Here is a 13,557-nt window from a genome sequence, read left to right on the forward strand (position 1 = left end):
AAAAAAAATGTATGAAGGCTGGAAATATATACACACTTGTATCGAGTTTTCAGATAGAAGTGATGTGTCCAACATTTTGGGGGAAAATACAAGGTTTTTTTTGGTCTCTCCTTGATGAAGTCATGAAAGCAAGACTTAGGCGTGCTTCGTCTGGTGTCGGCAGTGTCAACAATTTGTTGAAGTGTGTGATTAGGTCAGTTTCAGGTGAAACACTAAAAAAAAGTCAATGATATATGCATTTGTTTTACCATTGTGCATATCATTTTCATATAGAATCCTTGGCCCTGTCCTGGCAGTCATTTTTAAAAATGCAATCGTTACCCCCACACACGTAAAACAAAAAAGTCAAATGAAAAATATTTGATTTGGAGAAAATAAAATGATATACATACTGACTTCTTGACACTCCTTTCAGGTATACATGTACAGCAGTGCATGAACATATCAGTCAAGTTTTTTTTTAATGATACTAATCAGTTGTACAGTCTGTTGATAAGGTTACTGACTTATACATCATATTACATTGCATAGTTAAATCATAAAACTGTACTCATAGATTCTAATTATCAAATTAAAACATTTTATACTGTAAAGATCTTGTAACTGATGTGATAACATTACAGCAGAGAGAACGTTTGGTAAATATATAAATTAGTAGGAGTAGTATGAATGCCATTGAGATGTAAATGTATATATTAGAAAGGCATTAGAAATGTATGGTCTGAGATATAAACAGTAACATAATTGTTGTTCTTCATCATGATGTCATACTATGGCATTGATCATTAGACAACCTTTATTATTTATATATATATATATATGATACATTTTATTCCACTGAGATAAGGAAATGTTCAGGTAGGCAACTTTATAAGCACATCAAAAAGTTGTTTTATTCTGTTAAGATTGCTATTTCTTTAGCCATGTTCTCTTTGGCTTGATTGTCATAATTATCAAAGAATTCCTTTGTTGAATATAATCTGTCTCTTTTGCAGAAATTGGATAAAACCTAAAAAAAAATATAACGATAGATTGATATTTATTTCTTCAAAATTATTGATAATCTGTTTGATCACAACAATAAAAAAAAGTACAGGCAAGAAGGATCATATTTTGCCAAAAGTTGTGTTAATTTAAAAACTGTGTTACTTGATGTTACGTTTCCCCTAGCATGCCAAAAGTAAAAGTACAGACAGAAAAAAAAAAATTCTTCGGTAGTCTGTTGAATATTTGTTGTTACCTGATGTCATCTTTTTATGTATTCTATATGACAGCATACATGTACAGGTGACACACCAATCTGTTGATAAACTATACATGTGTTGTGGACATCAATATCAATATCAATATATACGTAAAATAGACATATTTAGAAAAACTGAAATAATTGGTAGTATATGTACATATATGGACAAATTAATACATTTGCAAAAGGATGCATGTGTAAACTATAAATGTTTAATTGTAATATTTATGTAATATTTATATCTTATTATACCATTATGACTTGGTTACTTAATTTTTATAATTTGTGTCTAATACTGTAGACATATTTTAATATATATATAAATGTTTAAGATCAATATTTTGCTGAACTATTCATGCAAAATTTGAACCTACATATTAAAATCGGGATTATGAGATGCCTCTGTCATGTCTGTATTTGGTTCCAGCATACATAACATACGTCACAATACAAGACATGCACATCCAATTGAAAAGATTTCTCGTCTAACGATAAGAATAAAATTATCTTGTTGGAGGCAATACTGACCTCTTGTGTCCGATTGATTTACCTTTCAATGATTTTGGATTCCTTTTTTATCATAGATTATTGAAAACAAGCAGTTTTGTTAGAAACAAAGCGTATTAGAACCTATTTACTATGACGCTATACTGATAGAAGTACAAGGTCGTGATACATGATTGTAACACGCATGTCAAAGTGCAGAGGAGATTTGGGATAAGCGACAATTAACCAGCACCCCAACGACAAGAATAACCAAGAGACATCCAGGTAGAAACATACAGTGATCAAGAATGCAAAATGCGAAGTTCTAAATTGTCCCAAGTATAGAAAAAATCTTCATCAAAGATAACAGGATTAATTAATATTTGACATGCCAGACTCGCGTTTCATCTACATAAGACATCAGTTGCGCTCGAATCCAAACAGCTGGAATGTCAAATCAAATATAAAACGAAGTTGAAAAGCATTACAAACCGAAAATTCCGAAAAGTAATGTTAAATGGGGATAAAGCAATCTATACCTGGTGGTAGAAAAACCTTTTATGTTTCAAATAATTCAGCATTTTATTAACAGTGAAATTACCGAAAATGAACAATTTGACCATATCAGTGATATTTCATGTCAACACAAAAGTGCTGACTACTGGATTGGTAATACCCTCGGAAACGAAACTTTAACCAGTACTGGCATCACCCAAAAGATGCCAGGCTTATAATTTGGTACGGAAGATGCGCGTTTCGCCCCAATAAGATTCATCAATTATGCTCGAATCAAAAAGTAGGAAGGACAAATCATAATCAAATACGAAAAAAGTATAACAAAAATACAGAATCCCATGACAAATTCAAAAAGGGGATTCAAACTGACAAAATTAAACGCTGTCATTCAACAGATCAGGAGAACAAGTGAAAACAGCAGCCATATTCTTGACATGGTACAGGCATTTTCCGAAGTTGAATATGTTGAAGAGCATTAAAAACAAAAAGGTGTGCCAAATACGACTAAGACAGTTTATAACAATGAGGGTCGGTTGAAAAGAGATGATTTCAGCTTCCAAATTGTAAACTTTCCATTTCCATGTAGCAACATTCCAGCAACGCCTGCATGCGGAGTATATATCTCCAAGTTGATACGATATTCCAGGCCTTGTGTTTTCTATCATGATTTCCTTATAGAGCAGTGGCGGATCCAGAAATTTTCATAAGTGGGGCCCACTGACTGCTTAAGAGGGGGCCCACTCCAGTCATGCTTCAGTGATTCCCTATATAATCAACCAAATTTTTCCCACAAAAGGGGGGGCCCGGGACCCCTGGCCCCCCCTAAATCCGCCTCTGTAGAGGGTTGCTGATCAAAAGAAAGGTATTACACAAAGAGTACCAAGTGGTGAAGTCGAAATCATCTCTTCGTAAATTTTATGGACGCTATCACGAGTTGATGGACCGTTATGGAATATCTGTTATATCACAGATGACAACGGATATGTTCCAATGGTCGTGACTACACTTCCGCACCCTTTTCGCCGAATGTGACCTACAGAACAAGACTTATCATCGGGTTTGTACTCACATGAGCAACACGACGGGTGCCACATGTGGAGCAGGATCTGCTTACCTTTTCGGAGCACCTTAGATCACCCACAGTTTTTGGTGGGGTTCGTGTTGCGCAGTCTGTAGTTTTCAATGTTGTGTTTTGTGTACTGTTTGTCTGTTGGTCTTTTTTTTTTTTTGTTTTTTAGGCATAGGGTTGTCAGTTTATTTTCGACTTATGAGTTTGAATGTCCCTTTGGTATCTTTCGCCTCTCTGTTCTGACTGGTGAAAGACAAACGTTAATGTTCAAATATTTCAACTAAAACAATAGATGCAACATAAAATATCCAATCAGATTTGAATAAAGAGCATGATTCCACGATTTTGTTAAAAGGCAAATCAATAAGTGGACAAAGGATCAGTATTTCAACCTAATTGGAAACGACCATAACTATGATCTGCCACCAACACCAAATTCCACAAACATCAAGATATGACATACATCTACTGCTAACGGGGTTCCCCATGTCAAACAAGCACAAGATAATGGGGAGAGTTTAACTAGTTTTATAAGATCTCAACCCTCTCCATTTCTTAATCTCGATCAACAGATCGCCAGATAATATGTTTTATCTCTTTAATCTATCACTTTAAATCTTCTAGTCATTTATTCTGTGCCATATAAAAGTTTATATTCCTCTCTCATTACCTTAGATCTTCTTGTTTTATATTCTATGTCAGGTATATGTTTATATTCCTCTCTCATTACCTTAGATCTTCTTGTTTTATATTCCTTGTTAGGTATATGTTTATATTCCTCTCTCATTACCTTAGATCTTCTTGTTTTATATTCCTTGTCAGGTATATGTTTATATTCCTCTCTCATTACCTTAGATCTTCTTGTTTTATATTCCTTGTCAGGTATATGTTTATATTCCTCTCTCATTACCTTAGATCTTCTTGTTTTATATTCCTTGTCAGGTATATGTTTATATTCCTCTCTCATTACCTTAGATATTCTTGTTTTATATTTCTTTTCAGGTAAATGTGTATATTCCTCTCTTATCATTACCTTAGATCTTCTTGTTTTATATTCCTTGTCAGGTATATGTTTATATTCCTCTCTTATCTGATCTGCATATTCTTTGTAACCTGTAATATGTCAGGTTTTAAAAAAAGTAGAGGCTCTCAAGAGCCTGTGTTGCTCACCTTTTTCTACTGTGGTTTTGGAAATCATGTTAAATAACTAAAGGTTAAAATCATAATAAATAGTATTAGATATCTTAATAATGATTGAGGCCATGTTTAGTTTAATTTGGCCCAGTAGTTAAATTTAAAGCAGGTCATCCCACTGTAGTCTTACAATAGTTACTGAAGAGACCCTTATAATTATTTAAATAAGTTTTCAAGATGTGACCATTTGAAATTGTTTTTTTTATAATTTTCCAATAAACTTCTATAGTAAACCCCTATGTTCTATGTTTAGCAATGGCGGCCATGTTAGTTTAATGGCAGGGTCATCGGATATATTTTTTCAATCAAGATACCCTATTAAATATTGTGACTAAGTTTAATTATATTTGGCCTAGTAGATTAAGTGGAGAAGATTTTTGTAAAAGATTACAAACATTTAAGAAAAATTGTTAAAAATTGATTACAAAGGGCAATAACTCCTTAAGGGGTCAATTGACAATTTGGTCATATTGACTTTTTTGTAGATCGTAATTTGCTGAACATTATTGCTGTTTACAGTTTATCTCTATCTATAATAATATTCAAGATAATAACCAAAAACTGCAAAATTTCCTTAAAATTACCAATTCAGGGGCAGTAACCAAACAACGGGTTGTCTGATTCGTCTGAAAATTTCAGGGCAAATATGTCTTAACCTGATGAACATTTTACCCATTGTCAGATTTGCTCTAAATGCTTTAGTTTCAGAGATATAAGCCAAAAACTGCATTTTACCCCTATGTTCTATTTTTAGCCATGTCGGCCATGTTGGTTGGCAGGCGAGGTCGTCGGACATATTTTTAAACTAGATAACCCAATGATGATTGTTGATATAATTTGGCCCAGTAGTTTCAGAGGAGAAGATTTTTGTAAAAGTTAACGACGACGGACGACGGACGACGGACGCCAAGTGATGAGAAAAGCTCACTTGGCCTTTTAGGCCAGGTGAGCTAAAAATCATCAAAGATACCAGGCTAATAATTGTGTACGCCAATCGCGCGTTTCGTCGACATCAGACTCATCAGTGACGCTCCAATCAAACAAATTGGAAGGCCAAATAAAATTTAAAGTTGAAGAGCATTAAAAACCGAAATCCCCAAAATGTTGTGCGCTCTAATCAAACAAATTGGAAGGCCAAATAAAATTTAAAGTTAAAGAACATCAAAAGCCGAAATCCCCAAAATGTTGTGCGCTCTAATCAAACAAATTGGAAGGCCAAATGAAATATAAAGTTGAAGGCATGTTGTGCGCTGTAATCAAACAAATTGGAAGGCCAAATGAAATATAAAGTTGAAGGCATGTTGTGCGCTGTAATCAAACAAATTGGAAGGTCAAATGAAATATAAAGTTGAAGGCATGTTGTGCGCTCTAATCAAACAAATTGGAGGACCAAATGAAATATAAAGTTGAAAAGCATTAAAAACCGAAATCCCAAAAATGTTGGGTCAAATACGGTTAAGGCAAACTATGCCCAGTAGATAAAACCTTAGTGCTTCGATTCAACATTATATAAACAGTACATTTACACAAAATAATCATTATAATTTTGTTCTCTTGAACTTAAATTTGGCCAAACTTTTGCTCTCGAGCGTAACTGATGGAGGTTATTTAAGAAACGCGTGTTGGTCACCAACATCATATTATACTTATTATTTAATACACATTATTTACGGAGTATGTGTGCCCAAGAAAAAACAATATCAAATTTAAAATTATGTATTTTTACTATTTAAGTAAGCCTAGTAAATTGTTATCAATAAATACCAATATGACAATAACGCATAACAAATTAGTCAATAAATACCATTATGACAATAACGCATAACAAATTAGTCAATAAATACCATTATGACAATAACGCATAACAAATAGGTCAATAAATACAATTATGACAATAACGCATAACAAACTAGTCAATAAACAGACTTGTTATTTTTTATTCTTCAGTTAGAAATAGATAAATGCCTACCTTTTTCTTGTCTTCCCAGTACGGCCATATCAATATCTAGAAAATAATGATAGTCTTCTGATCCTACATCTATGACCTGATGTGTTTTTGTCAAAAGAATCCAGTCCTTAACCTTGTTTATTTCCTCTTCTTTCTACAAGTTAAGTCGATTTGTAAATATTTTCAAACTAAGTGATTTTTTCCACTTGTGGTTGCTAACTTAATTCAGAATGCATAAGGTTAAACAGATGATATTATTCCAAAGTTAAACAGATGATATTGTTCCAAGGTTAAACAGGTGATATTATTCCAAGGTTAAACAGATGATATTGCTCAAAGGTTAAACAGATGATATTTTTCAAAGGTTAAACAGATGATATTCTTCATTTTTTACATCATTAACTGTTAGCCATCATGATTTAGTCTTTGGTTCTTTATATTTATTTGTTACATTTTTGATATACTGAACAAATAAAATATGTTATTTAAGAAATCCTCATAACTGCAGTATATTTTAGTTTATTAAGATATATATGCTTTTCTTCCACACAAGACTCAATAGTGACGCTCGAACCAAAATGATTGGAAGATCAAATCAATTGTGAAGTTGAGAGCATTGAAGACTTAACTCTCCAACATGTTGTACCTTGAGTTGGTGGAATGGAAGGAAGTGGTAGATAACATTTACATCACAGTTTAAAGACAAACACAGAAAACATATGTCAAAAGACCTTAACACTTACCTTAACTTGATTATAAGTTTGCTTTAGATAACCAAGAATTCTTTAATTATACAGCGGAAATTCACTCCGATGACACTGACTGCAATAAATCTGATCTGAACAGCAATAATTGTCCTTTTCTTGGCTTGAAACTTTCAGTTCAGTTTCAAACGGGATCTCTATACCAAACATATTTGGACAAAAGAGGCGATTTGTTCCCTATTGTTAATTTATTTTTCATGGACAGTTGGGGGACTATAACACTAACATATATATTAGTCCTTGTGGACAGTGATGTTCCTTTGCACCCTTCTTTCGGAGTTTATATTTCCCAATAAGTTCGTTATGCACGTGATTGTAATGATTACTTGATTTGATTAACGTACAACCAACAGTCTTTTCTATACGTTGACCTGAAACCCTTGTTTTTATTTCAACCTTTCACATTTATAGGGTTAGCAATTTACATGACATGGCCGATGTTATATGCATTTGGTGACGTCTACGAGTTAGATAATAGATATTTCCTAATATCTAAACAGTGAAAGTTGACTAGCATTGAATACAGAAAATTCCGAAACCTTTGTTTCCAAATGCAGCTTTTGCTACGTAAGACTAATCGATTCCAATTGGGAATTGCGATACCCTCTAGTTGCAATGACAAAATTGATGGTATATGTATTTTATCTAGTCCTTCCTGTAGCTCGGTGAATGTGAAGAAATTTTAAACTCTACTCCTCGACGTAGATGCAGTCATGGTCATCGTCATTATACATCACCTAATCTCAATAATGTCTTTATTAATGACCTGCTGCTATTTATACAAAAGCCATTAGGGATTGATCACGTTCGCACGAAGCTTTATGCATTGCCACTTTCAAAACTGCATTCTCTGTACAACTTATGTTTGGAAACCACTGTTACAAACCCCCGTTCAAACCTATACAAACTCACAGCTATCATCTCGGATATTGCCAGTCACAGACTTTTCAAAACAGTTCGCATTGGAAAAGATGAAAAGATCCTTTTTAAAACATTACTTTGCAAACAAAGGTCTTGATGCCATCAACTTTGGCAATATCCTTCTTTATAAATCAGTTCACTCGAAAATACCGCCCTATTCTAAAGATCAGTCATGTCATATACCTAAACCAAACCAATTGCAACCAAAATTAATTACAAACAGGATCTCAATATTGATTGCACCTGTGCTAGTTCCCCATTCGTATATAGTCCGACTGGCCACCTTATTACTGTTCAGCTAAATATTCTCTTTCCGAATGGAATAAGACTGTGAGGTCATTGATACAAATCAGAATTGAAAAACTTAATGGGTCTATGAATACCTATGCTACATCAATCTTTAAAGACCCAAATGTTGCAAAACACCTGTCCTTCCTCCATGATAAATATGTTGTTGTCTCCGCAGATTAAGTACCAAACAACATAGTTTTTGTGTGTAAATCACATTACATAATCTGCTAGATAAATGAATTAGGTATTGGAAACTCAATGTATACCACAACGACACTTAGGGAGCTACCATTTGATTTTTAGGGGTGGGGGGCTAGGATGAAAAATTGTGTCCTGCATTTTTTTTTGTTGTAATCTCGGTCCTGCCTTTTTATTTTTCACTTTATTCGGTCCTGCCTTTTTTTTTATTAGTTTATCCTGACTTTTTATACATTATTTGTCATCCTGCCTTATTGTTTTGCTAAGTTGCTCATCCTGCCTTTTTTTTTACTCAAAACTTCTGTCCTGCCTTTTTTCTAAATTTCATCCTAGCCCCTCCCCATAAAAATCAAATGGTAGCTCCCTTACCAAGGAGTAAATGATGAATAATCATAGGTCTGTTCTATGATCCTTTGGAATTTCAACTGAAGATGACGAACGTGATCTTCCTTCACTGTATTGGATACCAAAACTACATAAGCGTCCTTACAAACGACGTTATATTGCTGGATCTTCCAAGTGCTTCACGAAACATCTTTCTAAAATATTAACATCAATTTTATCAGCAATCAAAGCCGGTAATCACGGTTATTGTGAAACTACCTATTCTGGAGGTAGCGTGAATCAGATGTGGGTACTAAAAAATTCCAAAGATCCTTTAGAGTACATACAACCTTTGATTCTTTCATCTTGCAATAGTATTAAAATATTTGACTTTTCAACACTTTACACAAGTATTCCCCATTGTAAACTAAAAACAAATTGAAAGAATTGGGCCTGCTATGTTTCATAAAAAAAGAATGGCCAACGTAGATACAAGTATCTTGTCTTTAGGAGGGATGAATCGTACTTTGTAAAAATCACACTGATTTAAACAAAAAATTCTGATACTGATAAAATCAAGATGCTTGATTTCTTGATTGACAACATATTTTGTTACATTTGGAGGACGTGTTTTTCAACATACAATCGGTATTTCCATGGGAACCAACTGTGCCCCTCTTTTTGCCGATTTGTTCTTTTATTCTTATGAGGCTGATTTCATACAGGAACTTCTTAAGAAGAAAGAAAGGAATTTAGCAGAATCGTTTATATTCACTTTCCGCTATATAAATGATGTTCTGTCACATATAATTCAAAATTTGGTGAATATGTTGAACGCATATATTCCATCGAACCTGAGATAAAGGATACAACAGATACAGTTAAGTCTGCCTTATATCGTTACTCACATCTAGAAAATGGCACTGAGGGTCGGGGGAAAACAAAACTTTACGACAAAAGAAAATGATTTCAGCTTTCCAATTGTGAATTTTCCATTTCTATGTAGCAACATTCAAGCAGCGCCTGCATACGGAGTATATATCTCAAAGTTGATAAGATATTCCAGGGCTTGTATTGCTCACAAGAGAGCTATAAAACCAAGAGTTCCAAGTGGTGAAGTTGAAATCATCCCTTCTTAAATTTTACGGACGCCATCACGAGTTGGTTGACCTTTATGAAATATCTGCTTCACAGACGGATATGTTCCAATTGTCGTAACTATAATCCCGTCCCCTTTCCCCCGAATGTTACCTACCGAATTAGACTTATCACCGGGCTTGTACTTACATAAGAAACACGACGGGTGCCACACGTGGAGCAGGATCTGCTTAACCTTTCGGAGCATCTTTGATCACCCCCAGTTTTTGGTGGGGTTCGTGTTGCCCTTTCTGAAGTTTTCTATGTTGTGTTTTGTGTACTGTTGTTTGTCTGTTGGTCTTTTTCTCTTTTAGCCATGGCGTTAATCAACACAAAACTTGTAGTGGATCGTACCAGTGGTTGTGAACATTCATTGAAGATACCATCTTAATTTTTGTTTGCTCCGTGTTGAAGGCCTCACTGTGACTTTGAGACGAAAAACAGCAATAAAAGCGGTGTTCTTTTACTTTTTGTGTGTTTTTTCCTGTGCATGAACTGATTTTGTGTCATGGATGGATACCTCATGTTCTTTGCTTTTCAATATTAATTTGGTACTCAAGACTCGCGCTTCCCAAATCAAATATTAAATTGAAGAGCATTACATACGGTAATTTCCCAAACGTTTCGCTAAATATAACTAAAAATGTATGCCTGGGTATAAAAAAAACCCTTATTGTTTCGAATAATTTAACATTTGACATATAGTAAACTTATAGAAAATGAACATCAGTGATATTTCATGCTAACACAAAAGGGCTGACTACTGGGCTGATATCATCCTCGGAGACAAATCGTGCATCAACAGTGGTGCAAGAACTGCTGAACCTGGAGACGCACCTGAGATTAGCCCAAGGTTTTGGTGGGATTCTAGTTACTGGTTCTTGTCTTTTCGTCGTTTTGTCCAGGTGTTGTATGTTTTTCTATTGGTTTTGAGTGCCTACTTGATATCTTTTCCCTCTTTTTATAGAAAAATGAATAGAGTATAACTGTACTTAAATGATAAGTGTTAGCTTATTTGGTATAATAAAGAGATAATTTTCAGATAGAAACGGCATTCTGATATTACTGAATTACTGCCAAGCTACGCAAGAATTCTGAAGTATACTTTTAACTGCTGTCACAGTACTCACACATTATTGATTGTACTAAAATACTGCCGCACTGCGCGAGCATTCTTTAATATACTGAATTACTGCCATACTAAGCGAGCATTCTGAAGTATACTGAACTACTACCAAACTATGCAAGCATTCGGAGGTATACTGAATTAATGGCAAACTATTGAACATTCTGTTTTATACTGAACTGCTGCCACACTACACGAGCATTATGGGGTATACTGAAATACTGTCCCACTACGCTGGGAGCATCCTGGGGTATACTGATATACTGCCAAACTATTAGAAGATTCTGTGAGAAGTATACTGAATTACTGCCACACTATACCAGCATTCTCTGGCATACTGAACTACTACCACTCTACGCGAGCATTCTGCGGTACAATGAAAAACTGACCAACTACACTGCGAGCATTCTGTTTCAAACTGAACTACTGTAGCACTATGCGATCACTATGTTATGTACTGAATAACTATATCACACTACTCGAGCATTGTTTAATATACTGAACTATTGCCACACCTGGTGAGCATTCTATGGTATACTAAAATACCACCACACTATGCATGCATTCTGCTTTATACTGAGTTACTACCACATTATGCGAGATTCTAGTATATACTAAATTACAAGCATTATGTGGTATAATAAATTACTGCCACACTACGCGAGTATTCTGTGGTCTACTGAATTACTGTCACGCTAAGCGAGCATTATGTGGTATACTAAATAACTGTCACACTATGTGATCATTCTGTGATATACTGAACCACTGCCACACTACGTGAGCGTTCTGTGGTATACTGAATTTCTATTATCACGCGTTCTGGGGTATATTAAAAACTTTTTTATTCGAGCGTCACTGATGAGTCTTTTGTAGAAAAAAACTCGCGTCTGGAGGACACAATTTTAATAATGTATCCATGAGTTTATTTACTACTACTGGGTCGATGCTACTGCTGGTGGAGGTTTTTTTTTGCCCCGAGGGTATCACCAGCTCAGTAGTAAGCACTTCTGTGTTGACATGAATTCTCATTGATATGGTCATAATTATAAATTAACCGTTAAAACACTTTGAATTTTTCTAAATACTAAGGATTGTATACTCCAGGAATAAATTACCTTAGCTGTATTTTGCAAAATCTTTTTGAATTTTTGGTCGTCAAATCTCTTCGATGTCATACTTTATTTGGCCCTTTATAAGTGCCAAAATGAAAAAAAAAAACCATATAGTATTACCAGTTTAACCATGCATTCCTTTTGTTCACAAACTGATATTTACCAGATTGACACAGCATTCCCTGGCATATTGCACAAACATGTCAGCACTTCTCTCTTCGTTGTCATTCTTCTTAGGATCATAGATAATACTGCAAAACATAGATAAAAATACGTATAGTGGTCAGCTAGGTGTGAAATTAAATAAAATAACATGCATATCTAAAGTTTAAGAAGATATAATTTTGGATGTAACACGTCTTCTGATTGGCTGAAAGTGTTTTGTCAGCTCATAGACATAATTTTGTCATGTGACCGTGACGTCACCAACGTTTTTTTTCAAAATTTACTCCTTTAAAAATAGAATTTAGAATTAAATTATAAGGAATGACTGTGATATTTTTTCTGTCTATTCGAAATAACCTTAAAAAAATGTGGTGCACACTTTTAAATAACCCGTTACGCGGGTTATTCAGTGTGCACCACTTTTTTTATCTTTTTTCTTCAGAGAAAGAAAAATATTACAGTCATTCCGTAAATGCATGAATAATAATGCCTAATGTCCAAAGCCTAAAAGGAAACAAATACATTGATATTTAAAAAAAAATTAAATTAAAAAAAAACATAAAATAAGTTGGTAGATACAATGTTTTGTTTTTCTTATAAGGAGAAAATGACGATGATTGGTATTCATCTATTTTACTTGAAGACATTAAATAGTGTGTGTTTTTTCTTAAAAGTGAAAGAAAACATATTAAATAGTGTGTGTTGTTTCTTACTCGTGAAAGAAAACACATTAAATAGTGTGTGTTGTTTCTTACTCGTGAAAGAAAACACATTAAATAGTGTGTGTTGTTTCTTACTCGTGAAAGAAAATAGCTAATGACACTAAATCTGGTTCTGACATTTTGGTTTTATGTCCGTTGAAAAGATGAAACATATCTATCAGATGATTCAGTGTATGATAATATCTGTGACTCTCGCTGTACTGAGACTGGATATGTTTCCACCAATTTAATGTTTTCTCCTCAGATACTCCAAGGCGATCACGACTTAGTGTCCTCCAACATTGAATGAGATCTGCCATGTGGGAAATCTCTGGAAAGAAAGATTTAGATTGACAGCA

The 13,557-nt window shown here is 34.2% G+C and overlaps 1 protein-coding gene across 1 annotated transcript; it reads right to left on the reverse strand.

Moving 5' to 3' along the window:
• Positions 1-345: 345 nt before the first annotated feature.
• On the reverse strand, positions 346-13,219 carry LOC127737648 (uncharacterized). The gene is made up of 5 exons (XM_052248508.1): positions 13,211-13,219; positions 12,496-12,583; positions 6,481-6,613; positions 4,351-4,430; positions 346-1,009 (listed from the first exon to the last, which is right to left on the reverse strand). The coding sequence occupies exons 2-5, from the start codon at positions 12,532-12,534 to the stop codon at positions 893-895; spliced, it is 369 nt and encodes a 122-aa protein (XP_052104468.1). The 5' UTR covers positions 12,535-12,583; positions 13,211-13,219; the 3' UTR covers positions 346-892.
• Between the last annotated feature and the right edge of the window lie 338 nt (positions 13,220-13,557).

Source organism: Mytilus californianus, unplaced genomic scaffold (genome assembly GCF_021869535.1).
Source record: "Mytilus californianus isolate M0D057914Y unplaced genomic scaffold, xbMytCali1.0.p SCAF_1, whole genome shotgun sequence".
Lineage (NCBI taxonomy): Eukaryota > Metazoa > Mollusca > Bivalvia > Mytilida > Mytilidae > Mytilus > Mytilus californianus.

What these genes read in the sequence shown, in the direction of transcription:
- LOC127737648 (XM_052248508.1), bottom strand. Translation starts at nt 12,534, where the DNA reads ATGTTTGTGCAATATGCCAGGGAATGCTGTGTCAATCTG. An exon ending in GGGAATGCTGTGTCAATCTG is followed by an intron (nt 6,614 to 12,495) that starts GTAAATATCAGT and finishes CTTAACTTGTAG; the next exon opens with AAAGAAGAGGAAATAAACAA. An exon ending in ATAAAACAAGAAGATCTAAG is followed by an intron (nt 1,010 to 4,350) that starts GTAATGATAAGA and finishes ATTTTTTTTTAG; the next exon opens with GTTTTATCCAATTTCTGCAA.